Here is a 24,632-nt window from a genome sequence, read left to right as displayed (position 1 = left end):
AAGAAACTCATCAACTCTGGTTCCCCTCCCCAAAAAAGCTCAACAACTCTGATTCTCCCACCCCCCCAAAAAATTAATCACTGCCAGTTTTTTAATACTGGGAGTAGATCGCAGTCTCTATGGAGTTGGACATGCCTGTCCTAATACAATACATTTTTGTAAGTTATTTCCACCAACATCTTCATTTTATGCACACTTTCTCCTGATATATGCATCTTTCTAAATTGTTTGCTTGGGGAATCGCATAGCAAGTTTCAAATAAGTGCTGATTTGGAATGGTTTTGTTTCAGTTCACATATTGTTTAAGGAAGTGCACATTCGATAAATTCAGCTTTAAATGACAACTGAATCAAACCTGTCCATACATTTGGGTATATATTGGGGATACTGAACGGTCTTTTTATGTCTGTATTTTTAAGCGAAAAATTCTGATATGCATCTTCCAGAGTAATATGTGTATGGAATGCAGTTTTCCTTCCACTTTTGCACTTCTCTGAACTTTGTGATCCAGTTCTTAGCTCAAAAACCATACTAAAATGTACATAAAAATACCCAGAGGCATTCTGCGAAAAGCATGCACTACTCGTTCTATCTAGCCTAGTCACCAACTATGTTTAAAAAAGTACTTCCCAAAGTACCGGGACTGGAGAGCACTAATAAAATCCTTTCCTAAACTTGTTATAAGCCAGATGTACAAGTCACAAAGAAGCTCCTCCTCCTGATCCTGGCATTTTTGTTATGCTAGATACCTAATTTTCAATCCTGCAGAGCTGCTCCCCCTTTCCCACACATCGCACCCCATGGCATTTTCCCTAAATTGTAGGGTTAGAGATAGAGATGTCAGAGAGCAGTTGGACACAGAGGGTTGTGGGGGGGGAAACAACTGGGGAACCCCCAAGGGAAGAAGGCTCAGAGCCCAGGGAGTGGTGGTGGGACAACGAGAAGTGGTTAGAGGGAGAAGAGGGAGGAGCCTGGGAGGAGAAGGTCTCAGAAGCTGAAGAGGGAACAGGACTTAGTGAGTGGGGAGAGTCTGTGGCAGGCAGAGAGAGGTCTGGAAGCAGAGGCTGCAGCAAGCTTCCCCCACTTGTCTCCCAGAACCAGTAGAGGCTTGAAAAGCGCGGAGGAAAGATTGATGCACAGACACAGTCTCTGATTGCTTTGGGAAAAACCTGGAGAGGAGGGGATTTCGGTAGCTGTGGGGAGCTGGGTCCCTTCAGTCTCAGCAACAGCTTCATGACAGCAAGACCTACCAGAGATGTGTTGCTGTGCTCATTAGGTCTGACACACCCATGTCTATTGTGTTTTTTGCTAATAAAGACTTAACTCCAACTTGCACAGTACAGTCATACCTCATGTTATGTTTGCTTCAGGTTGCGCGTTTTCAAGTTGTGTCCCATGGTGACCCAGAAGTACTGGAAAGGGTTACTTCCGGGTTTCACTGCTCGTGCATGTGCAGATGCTCAAAATGACGTCACGCACATGCGCAGAGGCGGTGAATCGCGACCCGCGCATGGCAGACGTGCAGACGTGGGTTGCATTCTTTTCAGGTTGCAAACGGGCCTCCAGAATGGATCCCGTTCGCAACCAGAGGTACCACTGTATGATTTAATGCTGGCTTGCCTCCCCCCCCCCCCCAAATCTGGATCACCAAGATAGCACAAAAACTTTTAGGGGTCCCCTTCCCTTCAAAATCATGCAGCTTTGCACACATCCTGCTTCTCCTCAGACAAAACTCAAATCCTACCAAGGCACCCAGGATTTATCCAAATTCTACCTACCGAACAGTACTTGATATGGGTGTACTGGGGAAAGGAGCAAACTGCATTCCTTGAAACAAGCAATGGATGGCAAGTCTATTTTACAGTGTAATTCTATGCGTGTCTGTTAAGAAGACCCACTGAACTCAATGGCCTATCTTTTGAACATGCATAGGATTGCCTTGTTAAAGAGTTAATCCAAAGATTTCACAGGAAGATGGAGAATGAGGAAGGTTTTGCCTCCTTGTCAGGACTGATCTTGGTAACTTCTCATTTTTACAAAGCCCCTGAATCTGGAAAATCAATGTGTTTTATGGGAGACAACCAGAATTTGTTTCCTCTTGAAAACCATGATTTAGTTCTCCATTCCAGCTTCTTTAATTGGAAACAGTTCTTCCCATTTCTCTCTCTCTCTCTCTCTCTCTCATATTGCTTGAGGCGGGATGCGTAGGGGGGGATAAATCTTCATAAAAGTGTGAAAGTCAAAGCACTCTGCAAAGCTGTAGGAGACTCGTTCCTAACCAGCACTACGCAAACTTGTTTTATTGCTTCAGAACACATTTCAAAATGGCTAAATTTTCTCCAGCTCAAACATTTTTGCAAGCTTTTAATAGATAAACTACTGTCTGATGCATTTCATTCTGGAGGAAGCAACAGTCTATTAAACAGCCCTTTTCTTTGCACAGATGCCAATATGTTCAGCTGAATGCAGTCCAGAGGCTTGGCTATGAACGCGGAGGCAAATTTATTTGAACGAAGAGTAGTTTAATAACACTTTAAATTATCCTTAGTAAATGAAAAGGGTAATGCAGTCATGGTGACATTATTGGACCCATTTGAATGCAAATCAAGAATCAGGGTTTTAAGAATTACCATGTTAATACTGTTGAAGATCAAAGAAGGATAAAGTTTTGCATTTATGGAGCCATTCGCTAGGAGAGCTTGAGCAGATTTGAGAGAAACACAGTGGAGTTGAGGAATGGACAGCTGTCCTCTGGGCTCCAAAAACAGTCCTCTTCCACCTGACTCCACTGCAGTTAAGAATCTGGACTAAAGGGTGGAGGACAAATTTGATTTAATAGTAGTAGTAGTAGTAGTAGTAGTAGTAATAATAATAATAATAATAAATTTTTATTTATATTCCGCCCTCCCCAGCCGAAGTCGAGCTCAGGGCGGCTAACATCAGATATATAACATTGGTATAAAAGCAAACAATAATTAAATTACCTCCTAAAAACATGTCAAAATCAAATTATAGTCTAATTAGATGGCTTTCCACAGGGTTAGGGTTGGGAACAGTAAGTGCTCATTGGCCCAACTGTTTATACTTATCCTATATGGGCCTGTGAGAATGCTGGGAGGCCTCTTTCATATTAGTTCCTATACAAAAAGAAAAGGGGAGTCAAGCTGAGTCCTGACCAAAGGCCTGGCAAAACAACTCTGTCTCGCAGGCCCTGTGGAAAGATGTCAAATCCTGCAGGGCCCTGATCTCGTGTGGAAGAGCATTCCACCAGGCCTGGGCCAAGGCCAAAAAGGCCCTGGCCCTGGTCAAGGCCAGCCTAATCTCTCTGAGGCCCGGGATCTCCAAGGTATTGTTATTTGCAGACCATAAGGTCCTCTATGGGGGACGGGGGTGGCGCTGTGGTCTAAACCAGAGAGCCTAGAGCTTGCCAATCAGAAGGTCAGCAGTTCTAATCCCCGCGACGGGGTGATTTCCCATTGTTCGGTCCCAGCTCCTGCCCACCTAGCAGTTCAAAAGCACGTCAAAGTGCAAGTAGATAAATAGGTACCGCTCCAGCGGGAAGGTAAATGGTGTTTTCTGTGCGCTGCTCTGGTTCAGCAGAAGTGGCTTAGTCATGCTGACTACATGACCTGGAAGCTGCCTGCGGACAAACGCCGGCTCCCTCGGCCTATAGAGCGAGATGAGTGTGCAACCCCAGAGTCGTCAAGGGTCCCTTTACCCTTTACCTTTAAGGTCCTCTGTGGGGCGTACCAGGAGAGGTGGGCCCATAGGTACGAGGGTCCTGGGCCGTATAGGGCTTAAACCATATAGGGTTAAAACCAGAACCTTAAACCTATCTGCTGGTAAAGCACTGGATGAATGTGCGAAGACCCCGTAAGGAAACTTGCTGCGGCATTCTGCACCAGCAGGACTTTCTGGGTCAGTCTCAAGGGCAGCCCCACGTAGAGTTACAATAATCAAGCCTGGAAGTGACCGTAGCATGCATCACAGTGGTGAGATCAGGGCGAGAGAGGTAAGGGACCAACTGCTTAGCACGGCAGAGATGGAAAAATACCGCCTTTGTTGTAGCTGCAACCTGTACCTCCATAGAAAGGGGGGAGTCGAGGGTTACACCCAAACTCTTGACAGAAGGCACTGGCACTAACTACGCCCCAGCAAGAGATGGGAGTTGGCCCCCCAACCCCATATCGCCCCGACCCAGTCAGAGGACATCTGTCTTCGAAGGATTTAGCTTCAACCAGCTCGTACACAACCATCCAGCCACAGCTTCCAAACATCTGACCAGTGTTTCTGGGGCCGTCAGGTTCTCCGTCCATCAGCAGATAGAGTTGGGTGTCATCATTTGTTTCTCATTTAAAGGTGAACTGATGTAAACTGTTAATTTCCAAAACAATAAGAAAATGGAAACACAGGTATTGTTTGAAATTCATACACCTCTGAACTTTTCAATGCAGTTCTCTTGTCATGTAATATGTACATAAAAATGCATATTCTAGGGTGAAATATGCATTAAAATGAATATATTTGTGAAAATGGTATACAAAAATGCATGGCGCATTGCAAAATTTTCCTGATTAGGGGAAACTGCATATAAAAACGTGCATATTGGGTTAAGTTGGCACTGGTGAATTTTCATAAAGTTTTTTTTTTTTAATGCACACTGATATGGAAAAATGGAGAACTGAACTTAAATTGGCAAAAATGAGAAACTGAGAGAAACCAAAATGGACAAATTCGTAGCTAGTAGTCCCTATGAAGGATGGCAACTGTGAGGATGCAAGAAAAAGTAATCTGTTGCAAGATGATTCATTTTGAAACCTTTTTCTTGTCTTTCTTTTCTTTTCTTTTTGGCTATGAAGTCCTCAGAAGACATTTGAGAGCAGTTGCCATGCAACTACAGCAAAGGAAGAGTTGCCTCCATCACAGATGGAATAAATACCATCTCGTCAGCTCCATTCTCTTTCTTCAGTGAGCTCATCTGCCCAGTAGGGGGAGCCTCTGAAGGGCAAAATCAAGGAAGACCAAAGATGGAGAGAGGAAATCTCACCGGAATAACCCCAGCACCATACGGACATATGAAGAGCCCGTCAGATCAGGTCAATGGTCCATCTAATTCAACATCCTGTTCTAAGAGTGGCCGGCAGACACCTGTGGGAAACTGGCAAGCAGGAGATTTGGCCACAAGAGCCCGTGTGTGTGTGTGTGTGTGTGTGTGTGTGTGTGTGTGTGTGAATCTTTTGTAAGCTGCTTTGAGAGCCCCTTGGGGCTATTATAAAGTGGGTCATTCATATCTTCTTCTTTCTTTGGCAATCACTCATAGCCGACTAAGATCATCTTCCATGAACACAGTTTTAACAATGAATCCGTAAGTGACTGTGGAGGCCAATTCTGGATCCAGACGTCCTTCCACAGTGGGGACATAGGTTTCCGGGAGAGAGTTGATCATGGTGAGGGTTTGCCAAGTGTGTCTTCCTCTTAGCCTGTTTCTCCCTTTTGTCCTGAGTTCGAACGTCTTCAAAGCCCATGACACCTTTGGTAAAGGCTGTTCTCCAGTTGGAGCACTCTCAGGCCAGTGTTTCCCACTTGTTTATACTACATTTTTTAAAGATTTGCCTTGAGGGAGTCTTTAAACCTCTTTTGTTGACCACCAACATTACACTTTCCATTTTTAAATTCGGAATAGAGTGGTTGTTTTGGAAGATGATAATCAGGCATCCACACAACATGAACAGTCCAACGAAGTTGATGTTGAAGAATCATTGCTGGTGATCTTTGCTACTTCCAGTACACTGGCATTAGTTTGCCTGTCTTCCCAAGTGATGTGTAAAAAATTTCGGAGACACCGTTGATGGAATCTTTCGGGGAGTTCATATATAAACATACTATCAGAGGCAGTATTCCTCCAAAAGGGGCGCGGGTGGCGCTGTGGGTTAAACCCCAGAGCTTAGGGCTTGCTGATCAGAAGGTCGGCGGTTCGAATTCCCGCAACAGGGTGAGCTCCCGTTGCTCGGTCCCTGCTCCTGCCAACCTAGCAGTTCGAAAGCACAAAGTGCAAGTAGATAAATAGGTACCACTCCGGCAGGAAGGTAAACGGCATTTCCGTGTGCTGCTCTGGTTCACCAGAAGCGGCTTAGTCATGCTGGCCACATGACCCGGAAGCTGTACTCCGGCTCCCTTGGCCTGTGAAGCGAGATGAGCACCGCAACCCCAGAGTCGGCCACAACTGGACCTAATGGTCAGGGGTCCCTTTACCTTTTTTATTCCTCCAAATACCTGCTGCTGGGCAATTCAGGTGGGCAGAATGCTGTTTTGCTCATGTCCTGTTTAAAGGCTTACTGCAGGCATCTGGTGGGCCACTGTGAGAACAGGATGCAGGGCTAGACAGGCTATTGGCCTGATCCTGCAGGTCCTTCTTATGTTCTTATCTTTAAGGGTTTGGATTACTTTTTGTAGTATATGTCCCTGAGAATAAATAGCATTGGATACTAAATATTGGGCAGGTGGGAGGCGGGGTAATGGGGATGAGAGACTGCGTCCCTTGACCCCTATATAACTAATTATTTTAACTTACTTGTGCCCACTCAGTTGCAATTTAAAAAGTGAAACATTTGCAGCCTGCAAGCCAGGAAGACCTGGCCACTAAGTGGTGCTATTGACAATCTTCCACCAAGTCTGTGATTCTGCAAGTAAAATCAAAAGGAAACAGAACAGGGCATTTCAGGAGGGGGAAAGGGAAGGACATGACAGAATTATATTGGCTACCCACAAACCTCTGAATGTTGTAACTCTTCAGCATGGCTAGGAACAGAGAAACCTGCTATATACGGAGTCAAGCCATTGGTCCTTATAGCTCGGTACTATTTACACAGACTAGCAGTAGCTCTCGAGGATTTCAGACAGCCATGCAAAGCATATCTCTGCATTTATTTTCTGAAGTCCACAGGTAAGATGCACAATAAAGCCCCACAATAAACTCTGGTTAATTTAGTTTATTTCTCTTTTCTCAAAATTCCTTTGATGTCCTCTGTGCAAATTCGTTGTGAATTTTTGCTCTCGGGCAAAACCCAGTACAGTGGTACCTCATTTTGAGTCCAGGATCCATTCCAGAACCCTGGACACTCGACGGAAGGGTCACTCAACAGAGGGTCACTCTGCGCATGGGCATGGAGCGGTTTTGCGCTTCTGTGCATGCACAAGCTGCGAACCTGGAAGTAACAAGTTCCGGTACTTCCGGGTTTCCTGCAGACATTCCACGGAATGGACGACCGACAGGGCAGACTTAAAACGAGGTACCACTGTACCAACACTGGTCATCAGCACATGCCAGTTTCTTTAGAGAAGTTCTGAAATTGCAAGTCTGCAGAAGGAACTGAGAGGGAGGAAATAAATCTGTTTGCATTCCTTGCAGTTGACATACACACACACACACACACACACAAGAGTGTGTGTCTCTGTGTGTGCAGGCATTGGTGTGTGCATGCGCTGTAAACATCCTTCCTGAAGCACGACATTTAATAGCCAAATTCAGTGCACTGAAAAGCCTTTAATTTTTCACACCTCTTTCTAAGCACAGGAACTATTTGTAAGCAGGGAAATGGCACACACAGCCAAAAATGCAATTACCACCTTGGCCATTTGTACAGGCACCCTGACGCTCTTTGAAAAGCAATACAACTTCCCTGGTTAATTTAAAGCCCGAGGCCAGCAATTTGGCATAACAAAAAAATCGGGGCGCCTCCTGTTCATTTGCTTGAGCAACTGTAAATCAGTTGAGGGCATCATGCACGGGAGAAATTTGTCAAAGAGCACGTTTCTGGCAGTTGCTTCAATGGAAAAAGGAAATGTGTCTCTCTCAGGGGTTACTTTGCAACTGAAGGCTACCAAATCCCTTGAAGTTACCCAGCCAAGGGAAATTAAAGTACAGTTGCATTAACTGGAATAAAATGTTCCAGATTGTGGTGCATTAGGGCATGACAAAGGCAAGTTTCCTTGGCATTTGGTAAGCTTTCCCCTTCAGGTTCCAAATGAATCTTCATTAAAAAAAAACTGTTAATAGGTAAGGTCGTGCCAGTGATATTTTCCTAAAAGATTTTTAAGTCAGTGTAACATTTGAAGTTGGCTTTCTCCCCGTCACACACAAGTTTCCGGTACAAATACACCTAAAAGGTCAAGTTGAGTAGAAAGGCCAGAGAAGTTAAAAAGAAATAGCAAGGATTGAGGCTGGAGTCAGGGGTAAACAAAGGAAGGATTATTTTATTTTATTTTATTTTCACAGACTTGTTTGAAATGCACCTGCACAGTTTAAAGGCTACGTCAGAGAAAAGCCCTTTAATACTGCAGAAGGGAAGGTTCCCCTTTTCCTGTTACAATTTCCTTCTCCCCTGAGAGAAAGATCTGCTGAACATTTCAATATACAAAAGCTACGTTAGGCACAATTACATGCGAATGCAGTAGAGCAGGCATTCCCCAACTGTGGCCCTCAGACCACCAGAGGTCCACAAGCTTCATTCAGGTGGTCCGCGGCATATCTGTGGAGGATACTTACAAGCTGAACTACATGGAATTCTATATGATTCAAATTGTAATGCAACCATAAAGAAGGCTGATCGCTGAAGAATTGATGGTGCTGGAGGAGACTCTTGAGAGTCCCATGGACTGCAAGAAGATCAAACCTCTCCATTCTGAAGGAAATCAGCCCTGAGGGCTCACTGGAAGGACAGATCCTGAAGCTGAGGCTCCAGTACTTTGGCCACCTCATGAGAAGAGAAGACTCCCTGGAAAAGACCCTGATGTTGGGGAAGATGGAGGGCACAAGGAGAAGGGGACGACAGAGGGCGAGATGGTTGGACAGTGTTCTTGAAGCTACCAGCATGAGTTTGACCAAACTGCGGGAGGCAGTGGAAGACAGGAGTGCCTGGCGTGCTCTGGTCCAGGGGGTCAAGAAGAGTCGACACGACTAAATGACTAAACAGCAACAAAGTACAATGCAGGCAACACCACATTTAAATCATGATTGTGTTCCAAGTCACTGTGCTCATCAATGGGACACGCATAAGCCTGTCCTGTACTGCCCTGCCCCCTTACAGTGCTGAAAACAGCATGCATATCAGTGGTCGCATGTGTGCCGATTGTGTGCAATTGGGGAATTGCCTGTATAAGAAATAAACGAAGCATTATGAGTACAATTTAAAAACATACAGCATCTAGCACAGTGCATTACAAAATTGCTACAGCAGGCAGAAAAATAATTGGCAATATCTAAGTCAGAGGTCAGGAAACTTTTTCAGCAGGGGGCCAGTCCACTGTCCCTCAGACCATGTGGGGGGCTGGGTTATATTTTTTGGGGAAAAATATGAACGAATTCCTATGCCCCACAAATAACCCAGAGATGCATTTTAAATAAAAGGACACATTCTACTCATGTAAAAACAAGCTGATTCCCGGACTGGGTTTAGAAGGCGATTGGGCCAGATCTGGCCCCCAGGTATTAGTTTGCCTACCCATTATCTAAGTGGCCCATGGGGATTTTGGGAACCACAGCTGTAGATGCTGCAGCTCTGAATAAGGGATGCAATTAATACAGATTTTAGGGTGTTTACTTTTCAGGATAAGAGTAAAATATATACAAAGGGGGCTAGGACTGCTGTATTCAATAATAATAATAATAATAATAATAATAATAATAATAATAATAGTTCAATATTCCAAAACTATCTCTTTGGCAGAGGTACCATGGACATGGTTAGTCACAATCCAGATTAGACTACTGCATTGCATTTGCATGTGGGGCTGCCTCTGAAGACTATTCCGAAGATGGCTCACAATTTTTGTGTGGTGTCAACATTTTCTGCTGTGTTTTTACTGGTGTTTGATGGTGGGTAGGGTAAAGGAAAGGTACCCCTGACCGATAGGTCCAGTCGCAGACAACTCTGGGGTTGCGGCGCTCATCTCGCTCTATAGGTTGAGGGAGCCAGCGTTTGTCCGCAGACAGCTTCCGGGTCATGTGGCCAGCATGACTACGCCGCTTCTGCTGAACCAGAGCAGTGCGCGGAAACACCGTTTACCTTCCCGCCGGAGCGGTACCTATTTATCTACTTGCACTTTGGTGTGCTTTCTAACTGCTAGGTTGGCAGGAGCAGGGACCAAGCAATGGGAGCTCACCCCGTCGCAGGGATTCGAACCGCCGACCTTCTGATCAGCAAGCCCAAGCGGCACAGTGGTTTAACCCACAGCAGGTGGCGCTGTGGGTTAAAGCCTCAGCGCCTAGGACTTGCCGATCGAAAGGTCGGCGGTTCGAATCCCTGTGGCGGGGTGCGCTCCCGCTGCTCGGTCCCAGCGCCTGCCAACCTAGCAGTTCGAAAGCACCTCCGGGTGCAAGTAGATAAATAGGGACCGCTTACCAGCGGGAAGGTAAACGGCGTTCCGTGTGTGGCTCTGGCTCGCCAGAGCAGCGATGTCACGCTGGCCACGTGACCCGGAAGTGTCTCCGGACAGCGCTGGCCCCTGGCCTCTTAAGTGAGATGGGCGCACAACCCCAGAGTCTGTCAAGACTGGCCCGTACGGGCAGGGGTACCTTTACCTTTACCTTTACCACCCGCGTCCCTGGTGGGTAGGTAGGAGGCATAAAAATGTGTGAGAACCTAGGGCAAATCTCCATGGCGGTGTGCCAGGTATGTTTGTTCTTGCTCTATCATTTGTGTAATGATACAAGGTGGTTGAGTGGTGGGTGTTTTTTTCTTTTTTTCAAGTTTGTTTTCGTTTTTAATTTATGGCTTTGTGCCTGTCTTTGCAAAGCCGGCCTCGTGCACTTCCTGAAATGCCTAGAAGAAGTCTTTACATCATGATCTCCCTACCTTGCCAATGACCATTTCAGGAAGTGTGGAAGTCCAGGAGTCTGTGGCATTTCAGAGAGTACCAAGAAGGGTGTTTGTTTGGTTTGGTTGTTTTTTTAAAGGGGCATGGTGATTCTTTCTTTAAAAAAAAAAGTTGCTACAGGGATGAGTGGGGGAAAGTTGGGACCTCGATTGTGACTCTAAAGCATGGACTTGACCAAAGCATCCCTTAGGTGAAAACAAAGTTTAAAAAAGCAAAGACAAAACTCATGTGACAAAAATGAATCAATTCATTGTGTACAGCCAAAAGCAATGAATGGCAGAGGCTCAAAGCAAGATTTTCCTCTAAAATCACACAAAATAACCACGAGAGTTGAGTCAAGCTTTAGTTGAGAATAAGCCACTCTCAACTTTCCATACTTCTTTTAACGTATTTACTTATTTTATTTTATTTATTACTTGTTTCATAAAACCTTTATTGCTTGTTTCATAAAACATTTATAAAACATAAAAAACATTTATTACTTGTTTCATGAAACAACAACAACCTCAAAGCCATTTACAAAATGGAAAACCCAATGAAGTCATCAGTAAAAACAGTTAAAAACAACTATTTAAAACTTTCAAAAAATATATAAATCAACAATAAGATTTTTTAAAAACCCCAGATTGAAACACATGCACACTGGATTGGTTTGCCTAAACAAACATGTTTTTATCAGTCACCAAACAGATTCCAGGTTAGGCTCCTGCCTGATGTCAATATGGGAGATGGACAGGAGGTTTATCCTTAGGCAGGCTGTTTGCACAATGAGGTCCTTACAAGGTTCGAGAAAGCACAAGATGTCATAACGAGAATGCTTAAGGAAGAGTGCAAAGGCTTCCTGGACAAACATGAATCTGTTTTCTCTCTGATATGCATGGCAGCATAGCGGGAGATGGGACAGCCTAGTTGAAACAAAAATAGCAGCCTGGTAGTGTTTTCTCATCCCTGCTTCTCAATTCCTTAGCACAGAATGGTTGGTATTAGACAACCTTGTGGTTGGATGTGAGGAAATCTATCAATTTTGGTTCCTCTCGGTTCCTCGTTCTTCCACGTTAAAGTTCAGTGCTCCACATTTCTGCATCGAGGTCTCTTTTTGTCCTTTAGTCCTCATCAGCATTGTGGTGCAACCTCTCCAGAAATTCTTGCAGGGATGCAACAATTTCCTTAGTGCTATGTTGAATACAACTCATGGGAAATTAGTGGCATTTGAAGAAGGTAACAGCCCTGTTGGAACAAAAAAAATTCCTTCCAGTAGCACCTTAAAGACCAACTAAGTTAGTTCTTGGTATGAGCTTTCGTGTGCATGCACACTTCTTCAGATACACTGAAACAGAAGCCCTGTTGGGTCAAGCCAGGAGCCCATCTAGTCCATCATTCTATTCTTATGGTGGCGAATTATATGCCTATTGGTGGCGATCACTGTATCTTCTGCATCAACCTTTCTTCTTTTCAGCTTCCACTACCCTCAAGAACCACCTTGTTGCTCCTTCAGGGCTTGGCGTTATGAAAGAACTTGCTTTCCTGTCTTCCATGTTATACAAAATGGCATGTCTGGGTCCTTCAATGTTGTGGTATGAGTGACCAGGAGATTATTAGTAGGGGGACACGGGTGGTGCTGTGAGTTAAACCACAGAGCCTAGGACTTGCTGATCAGAAGGTTGGTGGTTCGAATCCCTGTGATGGGGTGAGCTCCCGTTGCTCGGTCCCTGCTCCTGCCAGCCTAGCAGTTCGAAAGCATGTCAAAGTGCAAGTAGATAAATAGGTACCACTCCGGGAAGGTAAACGGTGTTTCAATACACTGCTGTGGCTCGCCAGAAGTGGCTTAGTCATGCTGGCCACATGACCTGGAATCTGTACGCCAGCTCCCTTGGCCAGTAAAGCGGGATGAGCGCCGCAACCCCAGAGTCGGTCATGACTGGACCTAATGGTCAGGGGTTCCTTTACCTTTACCTAAAATTAAAGGACCGCTGGACAGTTAAATCCAGTCAAAGGCAACTATGGGGTATGGTGCTCATCTCACTTTTCAGGCCAAGGGAGCTGGTGTTTGTCCACAGACAGCTTTCTGGGTTATGTGGCCAGCATGACTAAACCGCTACTAGCACATGAAGGACCGTGACAAGTTCAGAGTGCATGAAAACACCATTTACCTTCCCACTGCAGGAAGGTTTGTTTATCTACTTGCACTTTCATATTGCTACATTGGCAGGAGCTGGGACGGAGCAACAGTAGCTCACCCTGTCGTGCAAATTCGAACTGCCGACCTTACGATCAGCAAGCCCAAGAGGCTCAGTGGTTTTAAACCACAGCACCACCTGAGATCCAGAGGTTCAATATTCTGTGTTGCTAGTGATTGATAAATCACTAGTCAAGTTCTGTATCTCATTGTTCCAATCTTAATTTTGGTTTACTATGTTTTTGCATTAGATAGAGATTGGAAAAGTCTCTATGTAAATTTGCCAGCACTTCAGTGTGCATTTTCCCTCTCTCCCTAATTTTGTGAATTTCTGCATGACATTTCCACTAAGATATGCATGTTATGCACATTTCCCTGTAATGTGCACATTTTGTACATATTTGTTGTTGCTGTTTTTGGAGAACTGCAAATTTCAGAGAAATGCACATCTCAAAACAATGGTGCATTTGGGTTCGTGAACTGGATGAACATCTCCTTCATCCCTGCCTGTGTCTGATATTGCCAGTGGTAAATCTCCTTTCACCACAAGCCTTTCACTGATTTTTTGCTGCCATGAAAATCCAGGGTCTAGTAGGGGGGCAATTCGCTGCACACTGATTTGGAGATTAAAATTGGGAGGGTAAGAGGAAGGTGGAGTCATACTTCCTGACCCCTCACCTTCCATCACCTCTGTGTCACCTGATCCCTGTGCCCCTCTTGTAATTTCAGGGCAACTTCTGACCTTCCAGAGTCACTAGTCAATTTGACATGCTACTTGTGCAACCTGTCACTTTTCTATGACTCTTCAAAGCACCTCCCATGTGTTAACAGAGTTGTCCAATTCTGTAAGAGAAAGCATGATTGTTGCAGATGAAGAGGCCGGATGAGGATGAAAGAACAAAGGCTTGCCTGTGTTTATGTTTGGTTCAGGATTCGAACTCAGTGCTTCTCAATGGACAACTCAGCCAGCCCACAGGACTAGGTCCTAGGTAAAACTAGCTCTCCCAAGAGGCAGATGCTATGGGTGTGCAGCAGACGTGGTACCACATAGCCTGCCCTGTGTCCCTCCCCAAGCTAGCCTGATGCCTTCACCAAATTAAGAGTCATCTGGTAGTCTGGTTAGCATTTGCATGGGTGAAGTACCTCAGGCAGCAGAATGGCTTGAGTGTGCCCTGCTTCAGGGGAGCCCAAAATGGTGATCCATTAGACAGGGAATATGAAAAATTCATCCAGCACTGATAGGGAACCTGTAGCCGTCCAGAAGCTGTTGGACTGCAACCACCATCGTCTCTGTCAATTGGCCAGGCTGGCTGGGGCTGATGGGAGTTGAAGTCAAACAGCAACTGCAGGTTTCTCTACAAAAGAAAGTGTATTGGAGAAGGAAGACTCCACACCGTGTATCAACCTGTTTCCACTACTTGGATCCCTGTGGAAGAAATGCCAGGGAGCTGGAATGATTTCTAACCTCTCATGATAGTCTTCATAAATGATATATCTAACTCGTTATGAAATCCATAAAGCTGAAAAATATGCAAACACTGGTGTACAAGAGGGAAATGTAAAGGAGACACCCCCCCCCCTTATAAATATTCAGAGGTTTTGAAGATGGGGAAGATGAAAGGGGGAGAGAGCCCTATAAGGAAAATATTGGCCAGCTTTCTGCCAATTTGATTTACACAAAGGGATGGATGAATCTGTCGATTTTGGTTTCCCTCAGTTTCTCATTTTTCCAGTCATGAATTCAGTTCAGATTTCTGCAGCAACTCACAGTGTGTGTTTTTTCCCTTTCCTTCTTTAATTCCTGCAAAAATTCGCAAGCATTTTAAAGTCAATTTCTCCTACGAACACATTATTTCATGCAGTTTGAATAATACACACATCTCCCCGAAAATAGTCCCTTTCTACATGTTACTGATGTATCATTTCTGTGCATATGTATTCCTTTTTGTAGACACTGTTCCACTGGAGGAGCACATTGCAAAATTCAGAGGAAGTGCAAATGTCAAAGGATCGCTGCACTTCTCTTGGCGTAGCAATTTGAGGTGTGCAAATTCAGTAGCTTCACATTACAAGGAGAACAAAATATAAATTTCTCCCCTTCCTTACTTACACATATAATGTATACATGGCCGGGAGAACAGCTCAGTCTCTCTCACTCGCTTGCTCATCCTGGGGAATGAGAGAGAGAGAGATTATTGTCCTGCTAAACCACATTAGCGCTATTCGCATCTGGAGAGTGCAGGAGCCTAAAGAACGAGGCACGCACAAAGAGCCAGGGATGGGGGGAGGAGAGTCAGAGGGGAAAAGACACGAGAGCTGCCTGCTGCCTGGCTCTGGGCTCGCAAGTGAAAACTGCTGCATGCTTTTTCTGGAGCCGTCTCAGTGGCAGGCTGCTTCCAACTGCTCTCCCCTTCCTCTCTCTTATACACACAGAGAGAGGCTTGTCAGCAGGCTCCTCCTCTCCAGCACATTGCAAAACGAGACAAGTTTCCACTTTGGGTTTGCACTCTCGCTGCTTGGCAGCAAGCAGCACCAGTCACACCCTCCGCTCAGACGACAGTTTCCAGGCAGCCTCCCTCAAAGCTGGGTACCACTCGGGGCTGGAAAGCATCCTTAAAGCAAGCATCCTCAGCGACGTTCCAGGAAGCCTTCTGCTCTGCGAGGAGAGCCGACATGCACCTTAACACAACTTCTTCGCTCTACCAGCTGGGATACCTTATGGGTCAGTTTCACTTGCTGCCCACCAACTACGCGCTGCCTTCAGCTGGGAATGTCTCCAATGGTTCAGAACTTGGGTCCAAGGTGCCCAATGAGGAGGACCTGGACGTGAACACGGACATCTACTCCAAAGTCATGGTCACCATCATCTATTTGGTGCTCTTCCTGGTGGGGACCATTGGCAACTCCATCACCGCCTACACCCTGGTGCAGAAAAAGTCCCTGCAGAACCTGCAAAGCACGGTCCATTACCACCTGGCCAGCCTGGCGTTCTCCGACCTGCTCATCTTCCTCCTCTGCATGCCCATCGAACTCTACAACTTCATCTGGGTCCATCACCCCTGGGCTTTCGGCAACGACATCTGCAAGGGCTACTACTTCCTGAGGGACGCCTGCACCTATGCCACTGCCCTCAACATCGCCAGCCTCAGTGTCGAAAGATATATGGCCATCTGCCACCCTTTCAAAGCCAAGAGCATCATGTCCAGGAGCAGGACCAAAAAATTCATCAGCTGCATCTGGGTCGCCTCATTCCTGCTGGCCATTCCGATGATCTTGACCATGGGAGAGGTATACAAGCAAGATCCAGGCACCGTGATCTGCACCCAGATAGTAGAAGCATCCACGCTGAAAGTTGTCATCCAGGTCAGTTTCTATGCTTTGTTTTCTATTGCTGCTGGCAGCTTGTCTAAACTGCACCCGGCTCTAGCTATGTTTAATACCTAGAGATCAGGGATTAGTTAGTGACTTAGGGGGGAAAAAATGAAAACATAGCAAGCAGACGCTCATTTTCCTATAAAGCCATAAGCTTTCCCCTGTCACAGCAGATGACAGAAGCTCTCTCTCTCTCTCGAGCACGCTCAGTTCCTCGTGTTGCTCTCTCATCGGGAGTCCTTGCGTGCCACTGCTCCCAGATGACCGAAGCCAGCAAGCTTGCTGAACTTTGCAAGAGAGCTGCTTGCAATTCTATAAAGGCTGTTTCCCACATGACACGGTGTAAAGGAACACCTACGGTTTTTAGGAAAGTGTAGTGTACATGCAACAAACACACATGAGTCCCACATGTGCAATTGTGAGCTGGTGGAGTTTGGCTCCGGGCTCCACACTGCAAGAATGCTCACCTGCAAACCCAGGTTTGTTGCCTGCGTAATGTGTGAAACTGTCCTAAGATTCAAAAGCAAAGCTGAGTGCTGTCTGCCCCAATGAAATGGGAAGCTGAGCTCTGCAAACTGTATAAACTGTACAAATCCAGCCGATTTGAATGATTTCTCTTTATTATTTAGACGATTAAGTCTGAAATGTTTACTATTTAGTTTTAATTTATTCTGCTTTTGCTGCTCAAGAGGCAAGGAGTTATCTAGCTAGGGCACTGAAATTCATTCTCTGACCCCTGGAAATCTTATTCAGGAACTCACTGGGGTCTTGGGATTTCCCAATATGTTACAAAAAAATTCACTCAACAATGGGGACTAGAAACTTGCTTTTAAACAAAAAGGAAAGTAGAGCTTCTCAAGAAACGCAAGCTTTTGCCCAATTGACGTATTGTACCTTTTCTTTTCTTTTCTTTTCTGAGCTTGCACACATAATACACACTTGCCTGGTTATGAGGGAGGCCCTGGCTTTCCATGGTTATTAAGTGTGCAAAACATGCTAAAACATTCCCTGAAGTTGCTCACAGGTATAATGGACTGGAACAGAAGAGTGTGGAGTTCCATGTTAATTCATAGTGAAGCAAACCAGTACATGTGCAGAAGAATCATTTGCACGGCTGCATGCTGAGATAAAATGCCACATTGTTGAGAAATGCCACCAGGGCTACTGTTCAGCTGTGTAGTGTTTTATTGGCTTGTTCCTAGAAGGGGCACACACGTTCCTAAATGTGTGCCAGTGTTCCTGATGGTGGATAACATAACGAGGACAAACCAAGGCATTTGGGCTGGCAAGTGGATGTGAGAAAACATTAACAGCTGAGAGCTGCACCCCATTACTATGAACGGGAAATTAAGTAATTGGGGCTTCACTGGGAACTTTGCATAGGACTGCAATGTGCAACCCAAAATGCTGTGTTTTTCCATAGAAGTGATTTCAGTGCATTCCTAAAATTAGCTTTGAGCTAACTGTGGATACCCTTACAGTCTTACAGGCAAAGGCCATTCATGTTTATTAGAAGTATGCAAGCCTGGATAGAGTAGCATCCTTTGACTTCAACGCTTTAGGTTGAGCGACTTAATCATTGATTGGCACATGCATCCTGACTTCAAGAAGGCTTAAGTGGTTTGTGGATCTGGCAGCGCATTTCAGCTTCAGAAAGGTGTGCTATGTGTTCCAGAGTGTAATTGGTGCTCCCACCAAACACACACCAGCGATTTGTGCAATGCTCACCAATGCTGAGAGGGGCTGATGTGTGGGAAACTTATGCCTCTAATTACAAAACAAGTGGAGCTTGGGTTCTTGGGTCTAAGGGAGTTGAATTTTGCCAAAACACTGTGCTCAGATGGGTTTGTGGATGGAGCCTACAGAGTGGAGGTTTATTTCGATGTCACGGTGGATGGGAGGAATGCTGCATGTGTTCTTAAAGTTTACCCAGGCATGAATTTAAGTGCAAGCAAACTTTGAATCAATATCAGTGTCAAACAAGTAGCATTGCTTTTAGCCAGCTGCAAAATGGAAAAAAGAAAGAAAAGCAACAAAATGACCCTTGTTTCTAAAAGGAAGCACTTCAGGACTAAATGTCTCGCAGATCCGTAGGAGAACAAAGGCGGTTTCCTGTCCTAGCAATGTATCCCAGGCCCAGAGGGGATGCCAAAGAAAGTCAAGGAGCAACATCCTTCTCCAAAATCAAGGCAGAATAAATTTTGTTCCATGCGTCTGTAGGAACACATTACTTAGGAGCACACTAAAGGTAAAGGTAAAGGGACCCCTGACTATTAGGTCCAGTCGTGGCCTACTCTGGGGTTGCGGCGCTCATCTCACTTTATTGGCCAAGGGAGCCGGTGTACAGCTTCCAGGTCATGTGGCCAGCATGACTAAGCCGCTTCTGGTGAACCAGAGCAGCGCGCAGAAACACTGTTTACCTTCCTGCTGGAGTGGTACCTATTTATCTACTTGCACTTTGACATGCTTTCGAACTGCTAGGTTGGCAGGAGCTGGGACCGAGCAACAGGAGCTCACCCCGTCGCGGGGATTCGAACCGCCGACCTTCTGATTGGCAAGTCCTAGGCTCTGTGGTTTAACCCGCAGCACCACCTGCGTCCCACTAGGAGCACACTACCTGACCTAAAGTAATTGTGGAAGTCAGTAGGTGTGAAAAAGGACACATTTTTGTCTCCTTTTTTAAAACATGAATACAGCAAGGTAGGGGTTCTGAGCTGCGTTAGCCACCCTGAGGTTCCAAGTTCAATCCATGACATCACTAGCTAGGGCTGGGCAAAAAAACTTTGCCTGAGACCCTGGAGAGCCACTGCCATTCATTGTAGATGATACTGAACTTGATAGACCTGTGGTATGACTCAGTAGAAGTCAGATTCCTATGCACTATCCCATGAAGTGCCACAGAGGATAGATAGCTAGAGGTGGGGACTGCTCCAATGAATCACTTCTCAGGAGCACAGATGTCTCCTAGTACTCTGTGCTGGGATAAGATTCCTGGAGATTGGCCACCACTTTTTCTCCTATGGAAGTTGAGAAAGGCTTCCTATATGATTCAGAACCCCAGTCATTCAGTGGGGCTTTCCGTTGTACGCAGGTTGTGCCTAAACTGAGAAAAGTTCCATGGCTATAATTACACCCTTTACTTGTCCTCTTGTTCTTCCAGCCAGTAATAAGCATGTGCAGAGGGATATCCCTCTTGCGGCTTTTGGGGGGGGGGGCGGGGGGGAGTTTCATGACTAACATTCAAGAATGCAGATTTTCTGGGAATACAGGCGATTCAAAGAGGAACTATGTGTTTGCCTGAACTAGAGTGAACCTGGTTGTTGTGCTCCTTCTGAGGTAGTTTGTCCACCTTTGGTCCCCAACCTGCACTCAGCTCTCATCTGTGGCTACTAGAAGCAGCCAGCATGTGAAAATAGCCACACCCCAGGAAACCTTCTCTGACGGGGCTGGCTAAACCAGGTGAGGGTAGCCAATGGGTATCAACCCCTGCTGAGTTAGGGACTTGCATTCAGAAGACAGGATGAGCAGAGGAGAGCAATAGTGGTTGCAATGGTCAAGAAAGAAGTTTCTGCATGCAGTGGCAGACGAAGCTGCTCGGGTGCCTGGAGCAGTGTACCCAGGGGTGGCGTGAGCTGCACTGCGGGGTCTCCGGAGTCTGCCTGCCTCCTTCCACTCAGCCCCCTACAGCTGGGAAGGAGGCGGCAGATGGACCATTTGGGCAGTGTGGAGTCTGCGCATGCCCAAGCCACTGGGTCTCTCCCAGGAGAGACGTATGGCTCAGGCGTGCTGCAGGCCCTGTGGTGCGTGCTGCCAGGCATTTTGTCACACACACCCCTCAGTGGTGACACCCGGGGCAGACTGCACCCACCACAGCCCCTTTCTCCACCCCTGTCTGCACATGCTGTAGAGGGAAGTGAGGGGCAGATGGGGAAGGGAAACTCTGATCCTAAACCTTCATCTTTGGGTGAAGAAGATGCTAAGGAGTCAACCGTACACAAATCTGGAGTCCGTAAGGTGGTTGAATGATGCCTTGCTTGCTGCATGAGTTGCCTTGCTGCAACTCATGCAGCAAAGCTGGTGCCAAACGTCTTGCTCTGCTTTCCTTTGGATTGCAACAGTGAGGCCGAGAGGGACATCTTGTCATCTGGGCAGCCCAGGACCTCCACACACACTGCCCAGGGTTGTACCCCAAAGAGGGCATTTTGGTGCTGCTGATGAAACGGTTTGACCCTCCCATACCTGGAGGCATACTCCGTTGTCTTTTGAGAAAGACGGATACCAACAACTCGGTGGGAGAACCACAATGCAAAAATTGGAGTGTTTGAAGGATGGTTGTGTTTCGGTTCAAGGGTTGTTTCAGGAAACAGCAAATTGGATGGATTTGCCTTTAAATGTGTTCTTTACCCTCATCCCTAACTAGGGCTGAGGGGACTCCAGTTCAACTCCCCTCTGTCATAGGAATTTTATGGTCTTAGATATATGGCAACGTTCATAACCACACGTACATAGATCAGCACAGGAAAGCCAACCTGGAACCATTTTGATTCCTAAACTGAGCAAATATTTCTCTGCATGGTCAAAATGGAAAAGCTTCCCCATTGTCTCTTCCTTCACAAATCCTGTCTTAATCTGTGTTTGAATAAGGGTGTGAGCCTTATCATAACAAGACTGCCCAGGCTCCCCAAGAAATCAAATCAAGTAACCTGCCAGACAGGAAATAAACAAAGCGACAGGAGATAAACTGTGACAAGAGAAAAACAACATTTAAATTTCTGTGATGTTGGTGGGATGTATCTGAGGGGTGGTCTTAGGTTACACCCCTTCTGTGATGTATGCATAATGTTTCTGGGGGTGGTCTTGATCTACAGAAGGGGAATTTCAAAGTCTTTATAAGCCCTTGCACAGCAATTTTGGGGGTCCTCTTCCTCTCCTGCGTGTGAGGGGAGTACCCTTTTGCAACAGATCAATAAAGATCAAGCTTACTAGCTGCTTTGCTTCTCAATATTCTCTGGTTGGCCTCTGTTATTTTCTCCTACCAATAGGGAACCTATGCAAGGACTCTATATGGGCTCTTGGATACCCCATAAGGGAAAAGGGCATATTTTTATTTACAACACCTCCTAGCCATGTCGCTTAGGGGTCCAGTCACTAAGCCTGGTCTGCTTCACAGAGTTGTTGTGGGAATAACATAGGGGAGGAAGTGATCATATGTGCTGCCTTAAATAACTAATAAATAATAAAGCTTTGCCTGCCCTCGCTTCAGAAAGAAGGCAGAGGTATATCTCTCCCCATGACTGAAGCAAGGAGTAATAGCAGATTTACTCCAGGAACTGTGCTCACATGTTTCCTGCAGTAAGAATGCCACTGGGAACATTTTAAACTATTGGAGCAGGAAGCCTCTGCAATAGTCTTTAAATGCTCCAGGGAGCTCTTTACTGCCGGACGTATTTTGTGAACAAATGCGACCTGGGGGCATTCTGTGCAGTAAATTACAGTTGTGAGTGCAGTTCAAATGAGCGATATCTACTCCCTCATTAAAAATCTGCATTGAAATCTGCAACCCTTCTGATTCCAAAGTTCCTTCTTCACAAATTACTGTTGGTGCAAATCATCCATAACATGATAAAGAATAGTAGAGCAATAGATAAAATTTCAAGATAAAAACCTAGACCAAAATGAGGCACATGAGAGAAGAATGGAGGTGGAATTATTATAGAATTTAAGATGGGGAAAGTTCTTGGGTATCATCCAATCTTACCCTCCCTGCTCAGGAATCTGGGAGCTACAGCTTCTCAGACAAATGCCCCACCCAATCTATGTTGAAAAGACCGCCAAGAAAAGGACACTCCACTAAGACTTGCTTGTTCTATATTGCGCCAGACAATGGGACTAGAATAAAGAGATGCAAATTGCAGGAAAGCAGATTTAAGCTTAATGGTAGGTGAACCCTCCTAGGAAGAAGGGCCATTTGACTTGCTTCATGCTTTTGACAGCCCTTCAGGTACTTGAAGACAGAAATCGTGTCTCCATTTCACCTTCTCTTCTCCAAGCTAAACACACCCAGGTCTTTCAACCATTCCTCATGGGTTCCCGTAAGTCAGTGAGAAATGAGAAATGGCATGTGTAGCAGAGTCAGTAAGGGGAGGCAGGATCAGTGTTGTGAGAGAGAGATAAACGAAGGCGCCCAAAGCAAAAGCAGAGCAGTCACCTGGTATAGCACTGAAAAGAATTTAGGAGGAAGATTTGAGTGCTGAGATTGGCTTAGGAGAATGGTGAAAAATACAGACACAAAATAACACTAAGATTCCTATCAGCAAGAATTGATGGAAACATACTGAAATGAATCCATTTAACACCAGGCAGATGTAACAAGGGCTGGATCTAGACACATAAAAAAATAATAATCAGGAAAACACATAAAACTTATAATGGGAAATCATGTTGCTGAAGGATCAAACTCTACAGTGCCATCTTGCGTCACAGTGTTATAACGCTTTTTTAAAAAATGTAGATGAGTCCAATATCAGCTCTCAAGTCTCACCTAAATATAGTGGGGTTTTAGGATCAAGGATACCTTTTATGACATGTGGTCATCTTGTGACGAGGCATCAAAGTTCTGCACTCTGGTTTTCAAAGAGATAAGGGAGATCACTCAACAATAAGGGTTGCGGAATCCACAACTGGGGTTGTTGTCCCTTTCTGACGAAGAGCGGAAAAGCTTACTTTACAAAGAACTGATAGGTTATCTCTGTTAGTGGCTGCTCAACAGCTTGTCACTTGGAATTGGAAAACTTTGGACAACTTAACATTAAGGCTCTGGTTGGCCAATGGGAGCACAGAATGCTGGACCGTGTGGGTCATCAGCCTGATCCAGCAGGGTTTTCTGTTATTACAGTGGTACCTCGGGTTACAGACGCTTCAGGTTACAGACTCCACTAACCCAGAAATAGTACCTCGGGTTAAGAACTTTGGTTCTGGATGAGAACAGAAATCGTGTGGCAGCAGCGGGAGGCCCCATTAGCTAAAGTGGTGCTTCAGGTTAAGAACAGTTTCAGGTTAAGAATGGACCTCCAGAACGAATTAAGTTCTTAACCCGAGGTACCACTGTATTAGCAAATCCTTGGGGTACAGGGGAAGGTAGAGGTTCCTCACTGTGTGTTCAGATCCCACACATGCTCTCTGCTTGCATTGCCTCTCTAGGGGAAAGCCAGGCTGACATGTGGAGGTTGAGGAGAGTGGCACGGGTTAACTAAACGAGGTTATTTCTAGCTTTGGTTAACTAAACAAGGATTGAAAGCATGTGCTCCAAACAGGGAACGTCAGAAACAGCTATTGGATGCTACTCAGCTGCTTGACTCCATGGATCTGGTCTAATGCTATTTCCTCCTTTGGATAGGAGTTAAAAACAGCTAGAAAGGAACCCACCTGCTCTCCCTCCCTCCTTTCATCCCTTTAAGTTATTCTTTCTCTTGTTAGGAAAATGTCAAGAGACTTCGGGTTAAACAAGCATCCTACTTCCTTCCCGCCTCGAAATTACATTTCTCTGCTTACATTGTCAGATCCACGCTCTATGGCAACAGACCGTGGTTGCAACAACAGCAAAAGAAAACTAAAAAAAAAAGCCACTTTGAAATGAGCTGGATTCTTGCGAGGCAAAAGAATAGCACTGAAGGCACAAAGGGTGGCTGTCTCCCAAGTACCATTTTCAAAGGAGAATTTGGCGTCTTGGTAGCTTGAGGCTGTTCTGTTTAAAAAAGCAGCAGCAACTTCGGGGAGCTGTAAAGTGGGGAGTGGGAATGCAGTCTCTGTGCTGGGGGATATGAATGCGCTACGGAAAATGAATTCAGTAATGCTTGCTGCGTTTCTGTGTGATTTACTGCTCTGGATCTGCCCCATTCCATAGGAAGGAATAATTCTGCTCCATACCTGTTCCGCATCAGGCATGATTGAATAGTTCAATCATCCCAATGTTGGGACACACACAGCAAAATTATCCAGTCCCTGCTCTGGTCTCATGTAGTGATTTTGCCAGAGTAAATGGTCTACTCTGACTGACAGTTCTTCACATCCCAGGCTAAGTACCTTTACCATCACCTGTTGCCAAGGCTTGTCTGCATGTCAAGCATAGGCTAAAGTCTTTCTCCAACCAAAGATTGGCCTCTGTCCCACATCCCATAGGACAGACTCTCTGGATCACGAAGAAGCAATG

General features: G+C 45.6%; 1 protein-coding gene across 2 annotated transcripts in view; it reads left to right on the top strand.

Annotated features, from left to right (window-relative positions):
* Positions 1 to 14,818: 14,818 nt before the first annotated feature.
* NTSR1 (neurotensin receptor 1) overlaps positions 14,819 to 24,632 on the top strand; it is a 127,129-nt gene continuing 117,315 nt past the window's right edge. For both annotated transcript variants that reach the window (XR_014565659.1, XM_083744561.1), the window contains exon 1: positions 14,819 to 16,414. Coding sequence is in view for 1 of the 2 variants with exons in the window: in XM_083744561.1 (XP_083600687.1) it covers positions 15,725 to 16,414 (690 nt within the window). In the remaining variant the exon portion in view is untranslated. The remainder of the gene's footprint in view (positions 16,415 to 24,632) is intronic.

The sequence above is a fragment of the Podarcis gaigeae genome (genome assembly GCF_964106915.1).
Source record: "Podarcis gaigeae genome assembly, chromosome: 6".
Lineage (NCBI taxonomy): Eukaryota > Metazoa > Chordata > Lepidosauria > Squamata > Lacertidae > Podarcis > Podarcis gaigeae.
Note: the sequence above shows the minus strand (reverse complement) of the source record. Positions and strands in the feature narration are given on the sequence as shown.